The sequence below is a fragment of the Haliaeetus albicilla genome, chromosome 27, assembly GCF_947461875.1.
Source record: "Haliaeetus albicilla chromosome 27, bHalAlb1.1, whole genome shotgun sequence".
Taxonomy (NCBI): Eukaryota; Metazoa; Chordata; class Aves; order Accipitriformes; family Accipitridae; genus Haliaeetus; species Haliaeetus albicilla.
Window position 1 is genome coordinate 16,253,134 of NC_091509.1, and position 22,805 is coordinate 16,275,938.

Genomic DNA, 22,805 nt, shown 5'->3' on the forward strand with positions numbered 1-22,805 from the left:
AAATCCCTCCTGAGCCAGCCTTCTGCTCCTCACTGCCTGACGACACTGGGCAGCACTGGGTGGCACTGAGGGTGCCGTTACCTTGCAGAAAGGTTGGATGGGGGCAGACATAGTTAAAGCACAAAATGGGGGGTTCTCCACCCAGCATTGCCACAGACAACACGGGCAACTTTGAACATCGCTAAACCCCATGATGTCTTCTTTCCTCTCCAATAAGGGTTTCAGGAGGTATAGGGAATGAAGGGTGACCCACCAAGGCCTTGGTTGACAGGACACTTCTGAGGAGAGCATGTGTTTGTCAGTGGTGGGTGGCTACCCCAAGGAGGACAAATCCAGGAAGGTTATTTTTCAGTGTAAAGGCTGACACTACAAACCAAGTACATTGGCATGACGTTGTGCTCCAGCGTGCTTCTCCTTGGATTTCAGAGGTCTCATCTCCCTTCTCTCCCAGGTCTGCTGGAGGTAACGTCTGGGGGCAGCAGGCTGCATATTGAACCCAGAGATGCTGAGCTTGTCCTCGGCCTCCACAGCACCTTCTCCCTCTTGTGCTATGGGGACAGCACGTTGGTCTGGGAACGGGAGGGTCAGGCCCTCGCTGCCTCGCTGGAGCAGAGGGATGGTGTCTTTGTCAGCAACCTTACCCTCAGGAACGTGACAGGCCGTCACACTGGGGAGTACGTGTGCACCTACAGCCCTGACCAGGCTCCAGAGCCAGCAGAGAGGAAAGCCCTGTACATCTACGTTCCAGGTAGGGGACAGCACATCCTTGTCTCTGCATTTCCATGGGGTTTAGCAACCAGGAGAAAGAGGGCTTTGAATTATCATTCTGTCCCCAAGAACGTGGACTCCCAAAATCCTTTCTCCCACTGCAGAAGAGCCCTCATGGCAGGTCATCTGGCTGTGGCGTGTCTCTGGTACGCCAGGTCATGGGAGAGACCCAGGTGTGGTGTGTCGGGACAAATGGTGGGGGAGGCAATGGTGCTTAGTGGCAGCATCTGGGTCTCTCACCCTCCTGGGAGAGGTTTGGTGATCCTACACCATGGGGAGTAAGTGAAGAAACATCCCACCAGTCTGGAGACAGAGGCCTGTGTTGGAGCAGTCCTGGAGGAGCACAGAGCAGCCCTGCTTCAGCTTCAAGCAGCTTTCTGCAACCAATGTTCCCTCTCTCCCGCAGATCCTTCCCTAGTCTTCCTCCCCACAATCACCTCCGAAGAGCTCTTCATCTTCATCACAGGCTACACAGAGGCCATCATCCCATGCCGTGTGACCAACCCACAGATGCAGGTGACCCTCTACGAGAAAAAGGTGGAGAACCCCATCCCAGCTGCTTATGACCCACAACAGGGATTCAAAGGCTTCTTTGAGGATAAAACCTATTTCTGCCGGACAATTGTGGATGACCAGGAGGTGGATTCAGACACCTTCTATGTCTACAGAATCCAGGGTGAGGTGCCATTGTCTTAGCATATCTGTGCACCTGCTGTGGCTGTTCCTTCAGCCCTGTGGCAGAGGACAGCAAAGCTCTCCCCCTGTCTTCTTAGAGATGCCCCTGATCAATTTGGAGGCTGGATTTAGTCCTGTTTCTGTTAGATAATGGGTTCTGCCAAAGTGTCAGCTCCAGTCCTCAGGGAAGAGACTTTCCGCTAGACCAGTCCACCCAGGATAAATGGACCGGGTACCCACTCATCCCTTCCTTCATTTTTCATTCCTTTCTTTCACCTTTCCCAGTCTCATCTGTGAACGTCTCCATCAGCGCAGTGCAGACCATAGTCCGTCAGGGAGAAAACGTTACCCTGATGTGCACCGTGAGCGGCAATGAGCTAGTCAACTTCAACTGGGATTATCCCCGCAAGCAAGTGAGTGCTCCAGCCCCACAGCCTCCAGGCAGCAGCTCCAGCCTTTGCCCAGATGTCCCATGGCAATCACTTGTCAAGATCCTAGGTGAAGCTTCATAGGAAGCTTCACCCCATGGCAGAAGCTGTGGGATGATGCTGCTGCCACACAGGGAGGCTTGATGGGGAGACCCTTGGATTAAGGCTGTCTGTCTCAGTGGCCTCTGATTGGTTCATGTTCCCTGTCCCTGTGGCAGCCAGACCAGGGTCCTCTACCCTCTCCTCCTCCCTCCCTGTGACCCTGGCTTTGTAGCTCCAATGGCAGAACATGCTCTTGACTTCTGAGACCTTATCTCCTGTCCCCGTTGTGCAGGCAGGGAAGACTGTGGAGCCGGTGACTGACTTCCTGCCCGGATCCACCCATGAGATCCGCTCCATCCTCATCATCCAGAATGCGGAGCTGGAGGACAGTGGGACCTACGTCTGCAACGTCTCTGAGGGCTATCATGAGAAAACAGACCGAAAAGACATCACAGTCCATGTGATCGGTGCGTTGCTTCCCACGCGCCCAAAGCCAGCAAATGATGTGGGCCTCCAGGCAGGATGCCCCAGAGTAACACTCTCTTCTCTCTGCACAGCCTCCAGCTCTCTCCCCTCCTCGTCTCTGCCCTAAGTAACCATGGCAAAAAGCCAACCCTCACCCCATGTCACCCCTGCCCACTTCTTGTCTTCAAAACATCCCAAGCCTTGTGACCCTTTAAGACACTTGAGGGTACGGGTAAGAGCTCTTCTGCACTGCGCAGTGCCAAGGCGATGGGAGGTCATATTGTCACCTCCCATCCGCATCTGTTCTTTTTTCATGTAATTCAAGGGAACCTGCACCATCTCCACAAGATAGCAGCCTTTCCCCCACATGCTGCCTGCCCCACGAGCCCCTCTGCTCCAGTGCGGCTCTGCACCCACACTCCCCTCGGGCACAAGCCTGAAGCCTTGGGGGATGGATCTGGAGCTGCCCCACCACTTCTGGGTGCTCAGAGTGTTTTGTTCCAGATCCGTGTTTGTCCAGAGGGCTGGAGAGAGGGTTGTTTCTCTCTCTGACCCCGCCATCCTTCCTGCCCCCTCTCAGAGCGTGGCTTTGTGCACTTCCACACCCACCTGCCCAGCACAGTGTATGCCGAGGTCCACAAGAGCCGCACCATCCAGGTGGAGGTGGAGGCCTACCCACAACCCAGCATTGTGTGGCTGAAGAACAACAAGACGTTGACCATGGAAAGCAGCAGTGAGTTCACCATCACCAGCAGGAACCTGTCAGAAACCAGGTGAGGGCCCATCATTCTTCACTGGGTTGCTGGGAGGGGATAATTCACAAAGCAACCTCCAAATTGCTGGTTGGACATGGTTGGTGGTTGAATGCCTTTCCGTGAGTGGATTTCGAGCATGCCTCGGATGGGTGGGAGCTGGTTGCCTCTGAGCATTGTCAGTCCCCAGGTACCTTCCCACACCCATCACTCTGGGACTGTGTCTCCTCCAGGTACCAGACAGCTCTGGTGCTGGTGCGGGTGAAGCAGGAAGAAGGAGGATTTTACACCATCCGGGCTTTCAATGAGGATGATGAGCAGGAGTTGTCCTTCCATCTGCAGATAAATGGTGAGGATGGGCATGCAGACATGGGGCTGAGGAGTGTGGGGGCAGTCTCAGGGGATGGCTCCATCCTTTGCTGCAGGACCCTCAGGCTGAAGCCCTTACTCTTCGGACTACAGCTCCAAAGTGGTTTCGGTTAAAGGAAGAGCGTTCAAGCAAGAAACATGCTCATTTGAAATATCACACACTTGGTCTGAGAGCAAGGGGGACAGGGAGGGAGTGCGGACACAAGCAGCCTGGCCTTCATGCCCTGGCCCAAGGTAGTAAATGCAGAGATGATTGCACAGCTCTGATGTCCAGGACTTTCCCCCGTGCTTGCCTGTGCTCTCCAAGCAAGCTAAATGGGGGCAGGTCTCCTTCATAACCCCCTCAAACCTTTCTCTTTTTGCTGTTAGCTTTCAAAAATAAAACAAGATTGATGTGATGAGTCCTACCTCACTGTCTCCTCACCCCCAGGCCATGTCAGGGGTACAGTGGAATCACATTCCCCTTCCATCATGCAGTCAGAAAGGAGGATTAATTCCCATCACTATCTCTTGGTTTCAGTGCCAGCCAAAGTGGTGGATCTCAAGGAGAACAGCAGTACCAGCAGTGGGGAGCAGACAGTAACATGCTCTGCTGAAGGCATGCCCCAGCCAGAGATCAGTTGGTCTACTTGCAGTGACATCAAATGGTAAGTGGGTGCCCATGGGAATGGCTGGACTTTCACATTTACTGGAATAATAGACTATTATTTTATTGTATTCTGCTGGCCCACATGCCTGGGCTTCCCATGGTAGTGCGTGGCCCCAGCTGCCTCTCAAGTGCCTTTATCCTCCCCCGGACCAGGTGCAGCACCAAGGGGCAACCCACCCGGCTGCTGGGGAATGAGTCTGCAGAGATCGGTCTGCAGACCAATGCCACGTACCACGCGGAGCTGCAGGTGTACCGCGTGAACAGTACCCTACAGCTGCACAGGGTGGATGAGCCCCTGCTCCTGAGATGCACCGTGCAAAACTTCCTGGGCACCAACTCCCAGGACATCACTCTGGTCCCACACGGTGAGCACTGAGGGAAGTGTTTGAGCCAGTGGTGGGGAGTTAGACTTTTCTCTGTGTGTCTCCAGCCTGGAGGTGCTGGAAGCCAGGACTGTCCTCTGATGACTGCAGTCCTCGGAGGCAGGAAACCTGGGTATTTCTGCCCAAAACGAAGCCTCCTTTGGGTTGGCAGGAAAGGCTGCTCCAGGAGGAGTCTGAAGCCCTTATGTCCACTGGCCATGGACATCCTCTTCCCACCACCGGCAGGTTAATTCCTCCAGGGACGCAAGATGAGAGTGCCTGAGCAGGTCCCTGGTGTCTTGTTATTAGCCCGTGGGTCACTAGATGGTGCCACGGACTCGAACATCCATACGCTGAGCATCCCAAATATGAGGAAGAATGGTCTAAGCCCAGGCCCGGAGCTGCCAGCTCTCCCCCAAGCAAACCAGCCCCTCTAGCTCCTTACACCCTCCCATGGTCAAACCTCTCCCAAGGCAGCAAGCCCTTCCACAGGCTGTAACAACCCATCACCCCATTATCACTGGTGTGCTGGCCCTGCAAATGTTGGGCAGGTCTGCCCAGGAGGAGAGGTCAGGGACTGCCCCCACCCAGAGGAGAGCTCAGGGTCGATGTCTTGGGGGGAGGTGTGTAGCAGGAGGGGAACAGTGGCTAGAGGACGGAAAGGGAAGGCTGCAGGGACCCCTCTGCGCTGCTGTCCCCTCCTTTCCGCAGGGTACTCAGGCCATGCAGAGGTGGAGGAGTCTGACTGCTGTCCCTGTTATCGTTGTAGCCTTGCCGTTCAAGGTGGTCATCATCTCTGTCATCCTGGCTTTGCTGGTCCTCACCGTCATCTCCCTGATCATCCTGATCATCCTGTGGCAGAAGGTAAAAGAGGAGAGTGTCCTCAGGCTACCACAGTGGTACCCCCATGTTAGGGTGCCTGGGAAGAGCAAAGCTGTGAGCTCCTGCTGGTATGGGCTTGACGATGTCCCACCTGTGCCAGGGACCATGGGCCTCCATCAGTCTCTGCGTGCCCCTGGCATCTGTAGGCTAGACGGGGAATGAGGCAACAGCTGCAGGGACCAAAGACTCCCTGACAAAGCCTATCCACATCCCCCATGCCCTTTCTGACCCTCAGCCTCTTTGATCTCTCTTTTCCCTTTGTTCCCCTTTCCAGAAACCTCGTTATGAAATCCGCTGGAAGGTGATTGAGTCAGTCAGCTCCGATGGGCATGAGTACATCTACGTGGATCCCATGCAGCTCCCTTATGACTCCAGCTGGGAGGTGCCCAGGGACAAACTGGTGTTAGGTAAAGGCTCTGCAGATCCCACTGATGGACCCTTGGGGTCTGGGGGTGATAGGTTTGGGATCTCCAAAAGAGTCCAACCCAGAAAAGGCACAGAGATCCCTGGAGATACGATGTGGTCCTGGGATGGGGGACCATGGTGGGAGGCCAGCTGCCCCCTTTGGCATGAGGCACTGGGTTATTCCTGGCTATCCTTTCTTGCAGCTGGCAGCTCCTTCCTTTCCCAGCCAGATGAAAACCAGCCCCAACCCCAAACATCGTAGCTCATGATCACCTCCATGCCCACAAGGATGACTGCAGCAAGGCTGGTGTAGTTTCAGACAGGGGACTTGTCTTTTCCAAGCTCCTTTCCTCACCTCTCCTTGAGGACCATCACCAGCTTTATCTCCTCACTGTTTCTTTGCAGGACGTACTCTCGGCTCTGGTGCCTTTGGACGTGTGGTGGAGGCAACGGCTCATGGCCTGAGCCATTCGCAGTCCACCATGAAAGTGGCAGTCAAAATGCTCAAGTGTGAGTTGTCCTCCCATCATACCTTTCCCCCGTCCAAAAGCTGTGAGGCCAAATGGTGTGCATGCACTCCCATCCTTGCCCTGACGCTCACACCAGCTCTCCCCAACAGCCACTGCCCGGAGCAGCGAGAAGCAAGCCCTTATGTCTGAGCTGAAGATCATGAGCCACTTGGGACCTCACCTCAACATCGTCAACTTGCTGGGGGCCTGCACCAAAGGAGGTAGCTGAGCCCCGGGTGCCTTTTCTCCTCTCCCTGCTGCCTTGAGCTGTGCTGAGGAAGAGAACTGTCCTCAGAGAGAATAACTCCTGTTTTCTGCTTCAGAATGATTCACCCTTCCCCTAGGAAAGCCTCCTGGGGCTCTGAAATCCTTTCTTTCCAACCTGACTGAAACTGAGAAGGCATGTTTCTGTTAACCCCTACCTCCCTCCCCAAACACAAATTTCAAATTCCAAAAATGCTCGGTACCAGAAAGATAGCTTTTGCCCCTGGCCCTGCCTAGACATCCTGCAATGTGATAATGTCCCTGTGGGATGAAATTCATTGCCCTAGGGAGCAAGCAAGGTCGAGGCAGGGCTGACACGGGTGCTCTCTCCCACCAGGGCCCATCTACATCATCACCGAGTACTGCCGCTATGGGGACCTGGTGGACTACCTGCACCGCAACAAGCACACCTTTCTGCAGTCCTACGGCGAGAAGGCACGGCGAGAGGCAGAGTTGTACGGGAACACTGCCAAGGAGGACCACGTGCAGAGGTACCTGGAAAGCAGCACTCTCCTCCCTGGTGCCTACCCCATCCTAGCCCCCACTGATGAGGGAGGCTGGTACTGCCAGGAAGGATACCTACATTTCCTCCAGACCAGTACAATAAATGCTGGCCCAGCACTGGGACACAGCTGGCCACTCTGTTACCTTGTGAGACCAGCCCATGTGACAACCAGCCACCTCCAAACAGCTCCTGGCAGACGGGGAGTTAGCAGACGGAATCTGTGTGTCCTGGAGGCTGTTAGCTAGCACACACACCGGCTGCTCCATGCCAGTTGGGAGTATTCCCTGGCATCGTTAACTTTATTGGCATAACCATAGCTATGCATTGAGTACAGAGATGAAGGTTTCCCAGCATGTCTTAACCCTTGGAGATCTCAGGTCTGCATTTTCAGGGCAGGTTGCACTGCTACCAAGCCTAAGGGAGAAGTGCTAGAAGGAGTGCGGTTGCACAAGAGGTGCTATAAGGAAAGGGGAACAGTTCCTTGTCCAGTTGCCAGCTGTAAGGGATGCAGGCACATGAGCATAGAGAAACAGTCCCATGGGAAGTTAGAAAGCAGCATTTCCTTCCAGCACACCAAAACAATAGTAAAATAGAGCAGTGTTAGGACATCAGCACAGCTGCCCCCTGCGCTTTCTGCTTGAAGGCAGCTGAGATCCTCCTAAGCACTAAGCACAGTCTCCCAAGCCCCTGGGGACATGGCCCACAGCTCTGGCAATGCAGAAGGATTCCCTTGCCCAGCACCAGCACATGGAAGGCCTCAGGATGCTGCTTCCCAGATGCAGTTGTTGCTCACTCAAGGGAGAGGTGCTCAAGGGTGCAGATGTTTGCTGATCCAAACTGGTAAGGTTTAACTGTGAACAGAGTTGTGTCCTGCCCACTCAGTTCAGCCTTCTCCAGGCCAGTCCGAGAACGTGCACAGCCAAGGTAGAGGGTTTTCCCTGCCCACTCTGGCTTGGGTCTCGCACATTCCTGCCCTGTGGGTGCCTGTGGAACTGTGTGGCCCTGGGTCCCCCTTCCTGCCCTCCTCAGTGCTGAGCTCATGTGCTGACCAAACCTGTGCTCTGCCAGGCAAGGTGAGCATGAGAAGTTTCAGCCTGTGGGAGAGGACACCTGGAGACCCGTAGGGGAATTATGGCAGGGCTGTTTAAAGCTAGCACTGAGGACACCTGAGCTGTTAGGTGGTGGAAGGAAGTCTCCAGTGCCATTTGCACTTCTCTGCATGCATGATGCAGGGCTTCTTTCCCTGCTGTGTGGGACATTTCAGTGCTGGGGCTGAGGGTTCAGGAATTGCAGTCACACAGATCATTGCCCTCATCCCTTGCGCCTCCTCCTCTCCTCTGGATCTGAACAGCCTCTTTGCTTCCCCCCATAGTCACCTCTCCTTGTCTGTCGAGAGCGATGGGGGCTACATGGACATGAGCAAGGATGACTCCCTGGATTATGTGCCCATGTCTGACATGAAGGGTGAAGTCAAGTACGCTGACATTGAATCCTCTAACTATGGCACCCCGTACGAGCTGGACAGCTATTCCCCATCAGGTAACAGCTCAGCCATAGTGGGAGGGAGAGGTGCTTGCAGTTTGGGTGCTGGGTGCCTTTGCTTGCAGAGACAGATGGTCCATATTGCAAAGGTCACCTTTGGGATGAGTCCAGCAATAGTGGCAGATGCCCTCACAATTGGAACTCCCGGCTCTGTCCCTTTGTTGCTGGAGGAAGAGCAATCCCCAGTGGGTCCTTCCCCTGGCAGGCAGCCCACGAGTGTGCTGTGTAACGCCAACACCCATCTCTGCTTGCCCTCCAGCTCCTGAAAGAACAGACCGGGTGACGCTGATAAATGAGTCTCCGCTCCTCAGCTACATGGACTTGGTGGGCTTCAGCTTCCAGGTGGCCAATGGGATGGAGTTCCTGGCTTCCAAAAACGTACGTACGCTGGCTGGTCTGTGCTGCCTGCAGCAGTGGAGGCCAACAACACTCTGCCGTGTCCTGTGGTCAGCTTCTGCTCACTGTCCCTCTGTCCATGCCAACCTCCTCGTGGGAGAAGTGGCCATGCAATTGAAGAGCTGCTGACCACTTCTCTTTGGAAACACAGCCCTGGGGATCAGCATGACTACATTTGCACGTGATAGCTAACCCTGGCTTAGACTGAGCTTCAGACTTCAAATTCCCTGACTCTGAGCTCCTCCCAAGCCATGTGCAACACAGCTGTGGTGTTATATCATCCCTATTTACCAGGATGACCAAACAGTAATAACCTCCCCATGCTAAAGCACAAGGCACTCCGCAGCAGAGCTACTACTCTCCACAGACACTGCTATTGCCCCTCATGCTCTGAGCCCCCTAGGCCTCATCAGAAGTCCTTGTTTAGTGGAAATTAAGCCACCACAGAGGACTAGGCTCTGGGATTTCCTAAGGTCTGCCGTAGCGCAGGGCAGGCAGTAATATAGTTGGACCATGTGAAACATCACACAGGGCAGGGCTAAGAGAAGGGGTAGGGATGGCATCAATGATGTGCGGAGAGAAATTCCTGGCACTCTGCCTCCAGCCAGCCAGGCTGATCGCCAGAAGTGCATGGTCAATGCCCCCCCATGGAGCACAGAAGAGGAGCTCCCAGCTTCCCACAGCTTCCCACAGTCACGTTTGACAGTGGAGTAATACCACCATGCTCGCTAGTAGCGTCTGGCAGGATCTTGAGCAAACCTTGGGGCTGTTCATATGGAAAACATCCAACATGCTGGCAAACCAGAAGGCACAAGCTAGGCTGGTGTAACTCTGATGTCTTCAGACTGCTGGGTTGGATTGTCCAAACAGAGATGGAGACATCCCCTCCCTGCCGGCCTGCTAGCCCACCAGCCCCCTTGCTTGGTCAGGCCCTGGCAATCCCCTCTCTGCTGGGTTGTTCAAATTGCCCTTGCCAGATTTGGATGGCTGTTGCTGTCATGGGGGGTAGCAGTCCAGGCGAGCAGCAAAAATGTGGTAGCTCTGCTAGTGGCTTTGAGCCATGGTTGTTCCTTCAGGAGGAGGAGATGCCTCAAATGATGTGTCCCTACAGCCCCAGAAATGGACTAGTGCTGGAGCTGGGCTGCTTCCTTGGGCTGTCTGGGGGCCCCTCGCAGTGACAGTGCCCTGCCTTCCCCCTGCAGTGTGTGCATCGTGACCTGGCTGCCAGGAATGTCCTCATCTGTGAGGGGAAGCTGGTAAAGATCTGTGACTTTGGCCTGGCAAGGGACATCATGAGAGATTCCAACTATATCTCCAAAGGCAGCGTAAGTACCAGGAGCCATGCAAGCCTCTTCTTCCCAGGGCTCTGCGCCTGGCACCCCCCTATATGCTCCCCTCTGTGAGTTGCCTGTCCATCACTGTGCCCAGGGGTGGTGACAGGGCAGGACTCCCAGGAGATGGTGTCAACAGCCAACCATCCTGCACCTGATGTGCTCTGCACACTGTGGAGTAGCAGAATTGCATGCCCATATCTCTAGGCTCTTACAGAAGAACCTGGGTAGCAGCAGCAAAACTAAGGATTGTGCCCTGTACAGCCCATCACTGGCAGCAGTGCTGCATCCCTTCCCTGCATGGCACTGAGTACAGTCCTGAGCTGCAGGCAGGAGGATTCCAAGGTTAGGCAGCTTGACATTGCCGCAGTGAGTCACTGGCCACTCTGGGAAGAGGTTCACAGACTTCTGCTCTAACCACTAGACCACAGGGTAAGAGGAAGTGTTTTCCTGCGAGCAGCTACTTTCCAGAAAGACATCTCCAATCTTTCGAGGCAGGAGAGGATGAGGCTGTAACTGAGCTTCCCCAGAACCTCCTCCGTGACTTCAACAACAGCATCTCCTCTCCAGCCCTGGGGCATTTGGGAATGTGCAACCCCAAGCAAAGCAGGCCATGTAATTCCCAGAGAAACTGATGCTGGGGGAGCTGAGGGTGGAGCCAGGTCTCTCAAACCCCAATCTTTATCTACTCTATGAACTACTTACCTTCTCTCGTGCTTTCTCCCATTTGCATGGGATGGCAGACAGGCACTCAGTGCCTGGGCAGGGAGACCCTCCTGCAGAGAGGCTGGGGTTTTCTAGTCCAGGCTTGGCATAGCTGCTTTTCCTTCCAAAACAGGAAATGAAACTGGCCCCCTTTGCAATCCTTCCCGGAGATTATTTTGGTATTCATTGTGCAAGCAAATCCCAGGAACAGCACAGCCAGTGCTGCATAAAAGCTGGTCAAGGGAGGCTCCTTTTCATGTATCACTCTGAGTAAGAGCAGGAAAAAGCTGGATGTGTCCATCGGCTCTTTTCTCGTCATCCCATAGTCCTCTCCAGCCTGGTCTTAGATTTCCAAAGTCCAGATAGGCCCGGACTCCCTTCAGGAGTGCTGTGGTCATGTTGTGCAAGTCAGTGGACTACCCAAGAACTAGGGCACAGAGAATTCACACCGTGACAGCTCATCGTGGCAGACAGTGATGGAAATGGATGTAGTACGCCCACTCTTTCCTCCTGCCTGACGAGTTCATCCTGCACAAGGAAAGAGGAAACTGTTCCCTCCAAGAAGTGGCTGACAGCAGATGACAGCAGATGTGTTGGGCTGATGGGTAGCTCTGAAAGGTCTTCTCTCCTTGTAAATTGGGTGTCAGGCTCTCACCTGTTGAAACAAGTGTTGTAGATGCAGCTGACTCTGTTCTTGTTCCATTTTTCTCCACTTAGACCTTCTTGCCCCTTAAGTGGATGGCTCCAGAGAGCATCTTCAACAACCTCTACACCACTCTGAGCGATGTGTGGTCCTTTGGGATTCTTCTCTGGGAGATATTCACTCTAGGTAAGTGCCCTGGAGATCATGGTGGTGTCTGTAGGTCTGATAGCATGTCAGCATGTCCCTTCCCAGAGGCAATAGAAATCCATTTCTAATCCCCAAGTCCCAACCTTACCAGTCAGAGTAGCACTTCATTCCCTGTCTCCTACTTTTGCATGCTGACATTGCCATTTGGAAGTGAAATGAAGCAGGAAAGGTAAAGAAAAAAAGGAAACCTTGGTGTGAAATGCATGTTGGCATGGGGGTGGCAGGCAATCCACCAGCCTGAATTCCTGCTCTCCCTTGACACCCAGGGGGGACTCCATATCCTGAGCTGCCTATGAATGAACAGTTCTACAACGCCATCAAACGTGGCTATCGGATGTCCAAACCCACCCACGCCTCTGATGAAATGTAAGTGCTGCCCATACGTGTTTGCCCTGGGCCTGCCCTACACAAACTACAGAAGCATTTCTGCCACTGTTTTCCCCACCTGCTAACTCACCAGAGTGCTTTCTGTTTCCTCTTGTTAGCTACGATATCATGCAGAAGTGCTGGGAGGAGAAGTTTGAGATCAGACCATCCTTCTCACAGCTGGTGGTGCTTATGGGAAACCTCTTGGTGGATTGCTATAGAAAGGTATGTTCAAAGGACCCAGTGCTGGATGGACAGAAGAGGGTCAGTGTTCTGTGGAGGATGCTGCCTTGGTTAGGGCCCTCAATCAGGGTTTGGAGACCAGTGTTTACTGCTGCCATACCACAGGATTTTGCAGTGACTAAAGCTGCATTAGTTTGAACAGCCGATGAAGGTGGTTTGGGCATCCCGGGGACTTTGCTGAGACAACTGGCATCGCCAGACAGGCAACTGGTATCTCAGCAACTGCGGAAATCAGAACTGGCAGGAGATCAAAAACCTGCCTCCAACTGTTTGGTATTTTGGAGCTGTGGAGTTGTGCCCTGATCTCTCCCTTAGGAAATGTTCATGATCTTTGGTGGAGTCAAGGTAGCTGAACCCAGCTAGAAGATGCGAGCCCCTCTAGAAAAAGCCTAGCAGACAGGGAAAGTGAACACAACACAAGTGCATTTTCTCCACTCACAAGACCTTGTTTCTTTGGTAACCTGCCCTACGAGAGCAGAGGTACCAGCAGGTGGATGAAGAGTTCATGAAGAGTGACCACCCCGCTGTTGTCCGCACAAGACCCGCAATCCCTGGGTTGAACAACTCCAGGCTCACAGCCAGCTCCCCCACTGGCAGCATTCTCTACACAGCCGTGCACCAAAATGGGGGTGAGAATGATTATATCATCCCTCTTCCTGACCCCAAACCCGACGCAATCTGCGATCTCCCTCAGGAAGCCTCCATCAGCCGGGCCAGGTAAAAACATTGCTTCTGAATGTTGTCTTTTCCCCCGACTATGCAAATCTGAAAACGGGGGCCTCAGGAGGAGATGGGGATGCTCTGCTGAGGGATAGACCAGGAGTGGGTTTACCAGGAGAGGAAGGCAGTGTCACCCCCATCTGAGGTGCTGTGACCTTGCATGAGCCTGCAGGGATGGAGATGAACCAGAGGAGCTGGGACATGAGCTAAGATAGGGTGCCATGTCACATCCCTGTACATCAGCCAGCACAGCTGGGGACAAGTGACCCCACTCACAAGGAGGAGGGCACACAGGGGCCCACGGTCTGTAGAATCCAATCTGCTGTATGTTGTGTTTGAGGGCTGAATAGACCCAACCAATATTGTCTGTTCCCCTGTGGAAAGCTACTCAGATAGAGTGGGGCTGCTGGGAGCTTGACACACTTCTCAGCTGTTGGGAATCCTCTCCCACCAGGAGACGTGGGACAATGCTCTCATTTCTCTCTCCCTCTTGTCTTCCTTCAGCTCTATGCTGAATGAGGCCAACACATCATCTACAATATCCTGTGACAGCCCTCTGGGCCTCCGGCAGGATGAGGAGCAGGAATCCGACCCACAGCCAGTCTGCCAGGAGCCGACCACAGGGCACCAAGAGGTGGAGGAGAGTTTCCTGTAGTCAGAGCTGGGCTGACTCTTCATCTCTCTATGGAGAGGCCAGCTGAGGGGCTGATCCAGACGTCAGAGAGCTCCATGCTTTGCACTTGTACATGGGGACATCCCCACCTGTCCCAGCATTCCTCCTTCCCTCCTGGCTCCCAGTGTTGGGTGGGGAATTAAAGACTTTTCCCCATTTCCATCCCCTTCCCCCTTACAAAGAGGTGGCTCCGTGCCAGCAACCTTCCAGATCACTGCCACATCCTCCTCAGTGATCAAACCACTGCAGGAGGGAGACATCTCACAGACCAACATCTTCTTTTCAAGTGGAAGACGTGGGTTGGATCTCCACAAGAGACGCCACTTTCTGCATGGCTAAGATGATACTCCAGCCTCTTCCCCCTCCATGGCAATGAGTTTCATCTCCTCTGCACCAGCACTTCTCTGATGGTCTCAGCACCAGCCACACTGTGGTTCTGTGAAATGCCACCAGGACAGATGATTTGCTTGGATCCCGTTGCGGGGGTGTAGACAACCTGCAACACCAACCTTCAGCTGCTGGAGATCAAGAGTACATTGGGTAGATTGTCCTTCAAGCACAGCCAAGTCCTGGAGAGACCAGCCAGCGTCTCAGAGATACTGAATCAGCATTTTCCTTTCTTGACAGGTCTTCTATAGATACAGAGTCCCAAACACTACAGGTACCCATGGTTCCGGGGCACAGCTCTGCACCCAGCTAGAGGGGCTGTCACACCCTGAACCCTTTTGTGCCCAGCATGGCACCAGGAGCCCCAAGGGCATGCCAGGAACTCAAAATGCTCTCACAATGACTCTGTTGTAGTAGCAAAGAGGGCAGTCCAGTGTTGTTCCTGTCGTCTGTGTGGACACTAAGCTAATTATTTTCCATTGAAGATTTAAAGGGAACAAATATATTAATCCACTAGCCAGGGCCAGTATAAAGAAGCAATATGGCTATTCATTAATCTACTGCCACTAAGCCCAGCTTATCTGCTGGGAAATCATATAACCCTGCCAGCTGCAAAATCTTTGTGCCTTATCTTTGGGAACCAAGGGCTCCCTTTTGATAGACTGTTCACCCGAACACCGTTTTTCAGGATGGGAGATCTCACCAGTCCCTCCTGAGTCATAGCAAGACTATGGGGAGCAATAAGGATGCCAGAACACCAACCCAGGGACATCTCAAAAGAGAGAGAGGGAAAGAGGCTGGGAAGCTGTTTGGGTCACAGCTAAACTGTATCTCACACCCTGCCACTTTCTGGGGGTCAGGCATAGCCACTTGCAGCCTGCCAGGGCTGTGGATGAAGTGTCATGGGGAACCAAGCAGAGCAAGAGGAATCAGGGAGGATTCCTCTCTCTTGGGGTGTTTTGAAGGGCAGAGATCTTCCTCCTGCTTCTCACTGCCTTCCTCGCTTCTTGCAGGCAGGCCTGGGACTTCTTGTGCTCTCAGCTGGCACTTGAACGAGGAGACTCAAAGCAGGAGGAACACCAGGCTTTTAAATCAGTTGTGAACCCCACCTCTGCAGAGATGAAAGCTAGACCCCCAAAACTACAGGTCTGACACCATAGAAACTAGCAGGGTGTTTTTCTAAAAGGAGAAGTTTCCCATTGCACTGAGCTCTGTTCGCTGCAAGCACCCCACTCCCATTAACCCCTTTGTTGCCCTACTCATGCACATATCTCTGTGCATCCTACAAAAACTGCACAGGCAGGTTTACAAATTCAGAAATTCGGTCAGCATCTTGCTGGGCTTTTGCCACCTCAGAGCCACTGAGAATTTTATTTTTTTTTTTTTTTTCAAAATATGAAACATCTGCCAGAAATCCACAGCAAAACAGCTTCTGTTTTAAGTTGTCTACTGCTGCAATGCTGCCATTAATGCAGTTAAAAGAGGAGTAGGTGTTTTTTGGGCTGATGTCCTTGGTAAAATGTGAACATAAGAAATAGCACTTTTATTGGCAGCCGGTGGAGTGTATTTTCAGCCCATGTGGTCAGATTCCCCACCATCCATAGGAAACACACTGTGAATGACAACTGTTTTTCCATGCTCTGTTCCTCCTGTTTGTAATGAAGGAGCCATCTTCTGTGGCCACAGTTCATGAAATGATCCTAACCACAGAGAAGCAGTAACTCATGAGATCCTTGGGGTCAGACCACTTTATTTTTCTAACATGTAAGGTGCTTTGTAGGATCTGTGTCATTGCAGCTTGAGCCCATAGGATGGCACATCAGATCATCCTAATAGCCGCTGTCTGTACCAGCTTCATTTTTAATTTGTCCTTCTCTATCAAAGATGACCAGAAGTACCCAGTACTCCAGGTGAGGTCAAATCTCGACCTCGCATAGGGCATTAATAGTTCTGGTCTGTACTGGATTTGACTTGCCTGGTGTAGCTTTGGATAATGTTGGCCTTTTCCCAGCCACAACATACTGGTAGTTTGGAGTCATCCTCTGACCAATCTAAGCACCTACGTCTTTCTACTCTTCCAGCATTTCTAAAGAAGATACTCCCTGCTGTTCCAGACATTGGGTCATCAGCACATTTTGTTAACAAACTGTTATTTTTGGGCTGGACTGACTAATAAAAATACTAAATACTTCCAGCATCAAGAGCAACCCTAGAGAGCTACTTTTACTACCTCTGTCCAGCCCAAAGATCTCCCCATCAATTAATCCCTTCTCACCCTCCCTTTGGCCATTTGCTTATTTACTTCACAAATCCTGTACTAAACTCCATCTTGTACAGGCTAATTACTAATGAAATTACTAATTTCCCACTATCAAATAGTTTTGACAGTCCTGAAAGAGATCTATTTCTTCTCCCTGTGTGGGCAAATCAGGTATCCTGTCCTTCTAGCTGGGCATTAACTACACTTGGATGTCTATTGCATTTTGTCCCATTTGTAGATCTATTGCAATTATTCTTTGCATCAAAACCTGTTCTGGCTGCTGATGGGGTGCTAACCCCACCTCCCTCTTCATTCTTAAAGTAGGTACACCAGACTCTTTGCAAAATGGTACCATTCTCCATTCCAGAGACATATGACCAAATATTTGCCTTTGGTCCTGTGATTGCAAGGGCCAAGTCTTGCACTTTGTAGTACTTTCCTGTCCTTAACTATTCCCGTCACCACTTAGTGAGGGCATGCACACCTGCTGCAGCGAGCAGATCTTCTCAGCCAGGGACAGGCTGGCAGCTGGGCAAAGCAAACATTTTTTGCTAAGCATCCTTGCAACTCTCCTCAAAGAGAGGGCTTGGCAGGGCTGAGGCTTCCAGCAATCCCCCAGGCAAGCTCTCTCTGCTCAGGGAGCCAGCTCCAGCCCCCCGCTCCCTCTCTCTCTGCTGCCAACATTCCAGTCCCTGCATGGCCTGGCAGGTGAGGGCCAGGAGAAATGGTCGGCTGTTCTGGGCCCATCAATTTTGTAGCCATAATTCCTCCGGTGAGACTCTGAAGGGAACCGGTTCCTCTGGTTTTTGTTTTGATGATCAGTATTTTTGTTTGGGTGTGGTTTTGTGTTTAGAGGTGGACCCAAACTGAGCCCCCCAAAAAGGGATACATGCCACAGCTTGGGCCCATCTCTAGTGCAATATCTTTTATTTGTAGATTATATTTTACTCTGCAGCTGTTACATCGTTATCAGCACCAATATATGCATAATCCTACTGCCAGTCACTATTTCATGCATACCTAAGTGTATCCCAGAAACTAATGTGACACTCCAGTGTCTCTTTCCACATTTAAGATGCTTCTCAGACTGATGTGTGCGCAGATTTTAATCCTTTTGTCTTTCTTGGTTTGAGCGTGTTATTATTTTTTTAAGCGAGAGTGTCACGTTTAGTGTTTGTTTGTGTCGTGTTAAGAAATCTAGAGCACAGTGGACTTTACTCGTAACTAAATTGTCTCTGTTCACCTGCCAAGGGGACTGTGGTGGAGTCCCATGCGGAAGGGAGGCAGAAGTGCAGTGCAGATGTGCAGCCAGGAGGTAGTCAGACAGAAGTGAGAAACAGCTCTTCCCCTTCTTCCCAGTCAGAGCTCTGGGCTGGGGTAGAGACAGCACCACAAATACAGGGTACTGGGCGGTGGGTTAGGTTTTGGCTGTGAGGAAGCCCAAGGTCTGCCTGTGTAAAGCTGTGCAGATCCGGAGAAGGGGATTTCACAGATGTCTCCTTTTGGGGGCTTTTTCTAAAATGAGATGTCAGCTAATGTGCTAAGGAGGCAAACCCCGTGCTCCAATGCACAGGCGTGAGGAAGGTCTCTGGTCGGGCTCAGTGCTTAGCTCAGGTCCCAGGGTCAGTGGTGGCCAGTTCACAATGCAAACCGTGGGATCTCTCACACAGACAGGAGAGCAGTGGGCTGCCAAGCCAGCCCCAGGGAGCCCGGACGCAGCCTGGCTGTGCTCCCATGTGGAGGACATGAAGATTGCCCTTTGGCAGCCCTCAGCAGCCTTTTGGCAGCCTTTGCCCCAGGTGGTTGCACAGGCAGAGAGCAGCCAGGGTAGCTGCAGTCCTCACTGGACACCAGGCAGCTCCTGGGCCATGCACAGGTCCTTCCTGCAGCAGACCCCAGCCCTGCCCAGATGCTGAGCAGCCAGCACTAACTGTAATGGTGGAAGCACCATGTTGTCTGCAGGACTTGCCCTGAGCAGGCCAGGTATTCTTAAAAAATCAGATTTCATGGGCCAGCACATGGGTTGCTGGGCTCCCAGCATAATTCCCATTGTTTCACCTGGAGGGCTGAAGTCTCTGGGACATGCCAAGATGGATCCAGTTGACTTTGGCAAAGGCAGGGGAACTGCTCCAGTGTAGCTCCAGTGGCACTTTGGAGAGATGACCCTTGCAGAGGTGGGACGAGGCAGGGAAGCCAGCTTGTGCTGGGAGGCCTGCAGCGTCCCATTGTTCCTGTCCTTTCCTCCTTCATGGATTGCACCAGAACTGCAAAGCTTGCCCAAAGCATGCCCTCTGTCCTCTCCCCCTCCCGCTGTGCTGGCTTGCTGGCATCATGCTGTTACCCTGCAGCATCTTGGAACAGAAGCAGCACCTGCCTCCACGCTGTTTGTCAGAAACCATCCTGAGGGCAAAGGAAAAAACAGAGTTCAGACTAAGGTACCAAAGAGTTAACATTTTCCTAGGTTTACAGATGTATTGGTAGGATTTGTACTATGTCACATCTATAGCCATGAGATATTATTTTTATGCTGTAAACTTTTACAAATATGTTTTTAAAGAAAGAGTTTAAAAATAAAGGTGTTTTTCTTTTTGCAAAGTTCCATCTCTTCCTTTGTTTGCCTGGTTTTGGTTGCTCCCACACAGATGGGGCTGGGAATACAGCTTAACCATGTCGTGAGCAAAGGCTAAGCATGTTAATACGCTGTGCATGACCCCAACGCTTAGCGAAAGCCAAGCTGGGAGCCAGGCAGAGAGAAGCACAGCAAGGCAACAGCTGAGCCCAGAGACGTGGTAAGGAAAAGGGGCTGTGAGCAGGGCAGGATCTGCCCTGTCTCTCTGGTAACAGGCCAGCTTGTGGGTCATGTTGCACTGGGAGGAGGTGGGTAGAGGGAAGGACACTGGGAACAGTTCCCATATGTATCCCCTGTCCCTGAGGTTTGGACCAGCAGCCCCAAACAAGGACTTGTTGTGCTCCTTGGGAGCATTGCTGGGTCTGTGCTAAGATCAGAGTAGGGATGCGGGAGATGTCAGACTGAACAGTGCTGGGCTGAAGGAGGTGGGAGACACCACAGCACTGTTGATTTTTCCACATAGTTTAATAGCTCAGGGTGGTGGGAGAGACTGGAGATAGCAATGGGGCAGGGCACCAGAAAGAGCCACACTGCAGTGCACAGGGCTCCCCATGTCTGGCTCTGCTCTGAGCTGGGTTCTCCTCCCCTCCCTCTGGGATGAGGAATTCACTGATACCCTTTAAAGATGCAACCCCAAAATACTGGCTCCCCACATTACCACTCCCTCAGGTCCACATGTCCCCCTGCTTTCCTCCTCCCCTCATCTTTCCCCAGTCACCTCTCCAGAAGTGCTGGGGTCCCCCAGCCCCATGAGAGACAGGCACCTCCTGAGTCCAGCCCAAAGTTTTCTCCTCTCTCTGGCTCCAGTGAAACTACTCCTCCTGAAAATGACCCCAGGCTGCTAGAGTGGAGCTCTGAGCCACAGTGGCTCCAGCAGCCAGCTCTGAGCCACATGCTTGGAAAGCCTGGGGTTGATGCAAAGAGGGGATTTTGAAATGACGTTCAAATATATCAGTGTTGACCCTGTCTTCAGGCTGCATGATGCAGCCCCGCCTCAGCTCCTGGGAACCCTGTGTGTACCCAAAGGCCCAAGGCACCAGCTGCAGCAGGAGACAGGTCCAAGTCTCAGCAATGCTCCCCTTCTCAGCACGACCTGTCCTGTGCTGCTATCTTTGCTCAGTTTGCCAGAGAGGAGGTTTGCAGGCTCCCTGACCAGCTCAGACTGATTCTCCCTAGATATGCTCTGAATCATCTGGCATGGCTCAGGCATGACAGGCAGACAGGGCATTTTTCTCCAGAAGCTGAATCAGCAAGGAAAAAAAAATCACTTCATCTCCAGAGAGGCTGCAGCAAAGGCTTGGGGGGAAGCAGGGAGAGGGAATTGGTAGACCTCAGCCCTGAACCCAGCTGAGTCCCACTGCCCAATCCCTGCCTGGCAGACCTTTTACATGTTGGGATGCCCTGAGGAGGGGTCATGGGCCTGGGAACAAGTAGGTAGATATGGGGACTCCTGGCAGGACATTTTCCCCACCTGAAGACAAGTTTCTTCTCCAGTGATGAGACAGGCACCTCATGGAAGAGCTCAGGGAAGTAAAGAAACTCAGACTGCAGAGACAAACCCTGGCCTGCTGCAACCACTTTGGGTACCAACAGCTCACTCAGGACATGGGAGTTTCACATGTGTCCCCAGACTGCTGCAGGGCAGTTCAGGCAGGCGTGACACCATGGCCAGCTGTACTCTTTGCAGGGGTCCTGTAGGGCTGGAATGGCCCAGCCCCACTCCCAGCCTGGGAAACAAGTCTGAGCTCCCAGTGCTCCCAACCAGGACTCACAGCAGCCTCCACTCTCCCCTCCACAGCCAGCCAGGCACTCAGCAAGTCTCGTGCCGTCTCTCAGCACGCCTTCCTGGCCATCGGGGCCTCCACAGACATCTCTGGGCTTCAAGTGACTCAAAGTAAGGCTGCAGCTCCTGTGAGAGCATCCCTGCTCAGAGCTGCTTGGGCATGTGAGCCCCAGCAGCACTCCTGTGGCTGAGCTGCTTGCTTGCAACCACAGGATTTGGGGTGCAGCCTGCCGACAGGAAGAGATGGCCACCAACGAGGGAGGAACCCCAGCAGACAGCTTGTCCCACTGAGCATCCCCAGGTGTGCCCAGCCCAGCTTGGGGACCCATGTGTAGAGGCTGTGACTTGTCACCTGTGGACCACTGCCATCAGAGATGCTCTGCAAGTGGCCTCCTCAAAGAGAAGGCAGGCTGAGAGATTGTTTCCCTTCTCTGTATTGAACCTGTCTGGTTTAATACTTGTTCACACTGGTGAGTCAGTTCTCTCTGAGCTGGCATTTGTTCCTGGAAAAAAAAAAACCAACCAAAAAAAACAAAACCAACTTAAAAAGAAGAAGGAGGGAAACAAACATCCTTTAAAAAGCCCCTTTGGCTCAAAAGGAGGAAAGAATAATCAGGCAGATGTGTCCTGTGGCCCAGCCGCTTGACAGCCCCCCAGCTCTGGGCAGGAGCCCCCCAGTGCACCACACTGCCTCTAGTTCATGTTCTTCTTCCCCACATCCTGCCAGGAAAAACTGCTGAGAGGAAATCTTCTCCAGCCAAAAGCTGCCTTTCTTTCTCTCTGGACTCCCTCATGCTCTCCAGCCACCCTTCTGGCCAAAACCAAGAGCTCTCTCCACGTTCCCATGACTCTTAGTCATCTTCAGCAGAGTCAGCCGTGCTCTCATCTCTTGGCCCCAAGACCTTGTCTTGCTGGTACTTTGCTAATTGCCCCCTTTGGAGAAGCCCATTCCCTTCCAGTTTGTGGACACATGAGGGGCACTCCTCTGCCTGGCACCTTTGCATTGCAAGTGCAGATTCAACAGCCACCTCTGTGCAGACATTTTGGAAAAGCTCACCTCCTTCTGCCCACATTTTGCAGCCAGTATCCCTGCCACCTGCCCGCTGATGGGGCTGCAGCTGGGTACAGCTAAGGCAGAGCCCTCCAGCTTGCCCGGGGCAGGACCTTCCTCCCCTGTGCTTCCCAGCACTGTCAGGTGGTGGCCTTAACTTCTCACCCCAGAGTTGCCGTGAACTGTCATGAACTTCTGCTGCAGCGTGAGGTTATTCTCACAGAGATAGAGCAGGGAGCAAGGGGCACCCTGTGTCTGACTTGACCTCCTAACATCTTACTGAATTGAGCATCCCTAGGACAGCTGTTTTGCTTCTAGCCTACCCTCACTCCCTATTTTGGAAGAGGCACAGTTCACTGGAGGGTTAATGAAGTGCCTAATTACTGCTCCCAGGTGCCTGCCATGTTGTCAATTAGAAAACAGCTTCAAAAAGCCTCCCCACGAGCAAGGCAGGAGGACTGGGTGAGATGGGGTCATAGAGAGGAGGGGTTCTTGCTTGAGCCCTGTGGCTGCCTGGTGGTGACGGGGTTGCTGTGAGCGCCCAGGCTTGGAGGTACTGGGAAAGGAGGAGGGTTGGGGTCCCAGTGTGTCCCCCAGCCTAGCTGGGGACCGGGAAGGCTCTGCAGGCTGGACCCCAGTGGTTGTCCCTGCTGGGGAGGGTGGTGAAGGCAAGCTTGCAGCTGGCTCTGTGCAGTGCTGGAGTGGGACTTGGGGGTGATCCTGTGTAGCCACAGGACCCCTCTCTGCATCAGGGATCATGCTCTTGGTCAAAACAAAATAATTTATCATCTTCA

General features: G+C 52.9%; 1 protein-coding gene across 1 annotated transcript; it reads left to right on the forward strand.

The window, feature by feature from the left end:
- Window positions 1-526: 526 nt before the first annotated feature.
- Window positions 527-19,143, forward strand: PDGFRB (platelet derived growth factor receptor beta). Its single transcript, XM_009928051.2, has 21 exons — window positions 527-748; window positions 1,175-1,444; window positions 1,729-1,856; window positions 2,206-2,380; window positions 2,959-3,151; window positions 3,364-3,479; window positions 4,020-4,146; window positions 4,302-4,513; window positions 5,280-5,374; window positions 5,667-5,799; window positions 6,203-6,307; window positions 6,417-6,527; window positions 6,908-7,061; window positions 8,448-8,614; window positions 8,877-8,995; window positions 10,216-10,338; window positions 11,767-11,878; window positions 12,166-12,265; window positions 12,385-12,490; window positions 12,987-13,225; window positions 13,733-19,143. Exons 2-21 carry the CDS (start codon window positions 1,279-1,281, stop codon window positions 13,881-13,883), a joined length of 2,832 nt encoding a protein of 943 aa, XP_009926353.2. The 5' UTR covers window positions 527-748; window positions 1,175-1,278; the 3' UTR covers window positions 13,884-19,143.
- Window positions 19,144-22,805: the final 3,662 nt, after the last annotated feature.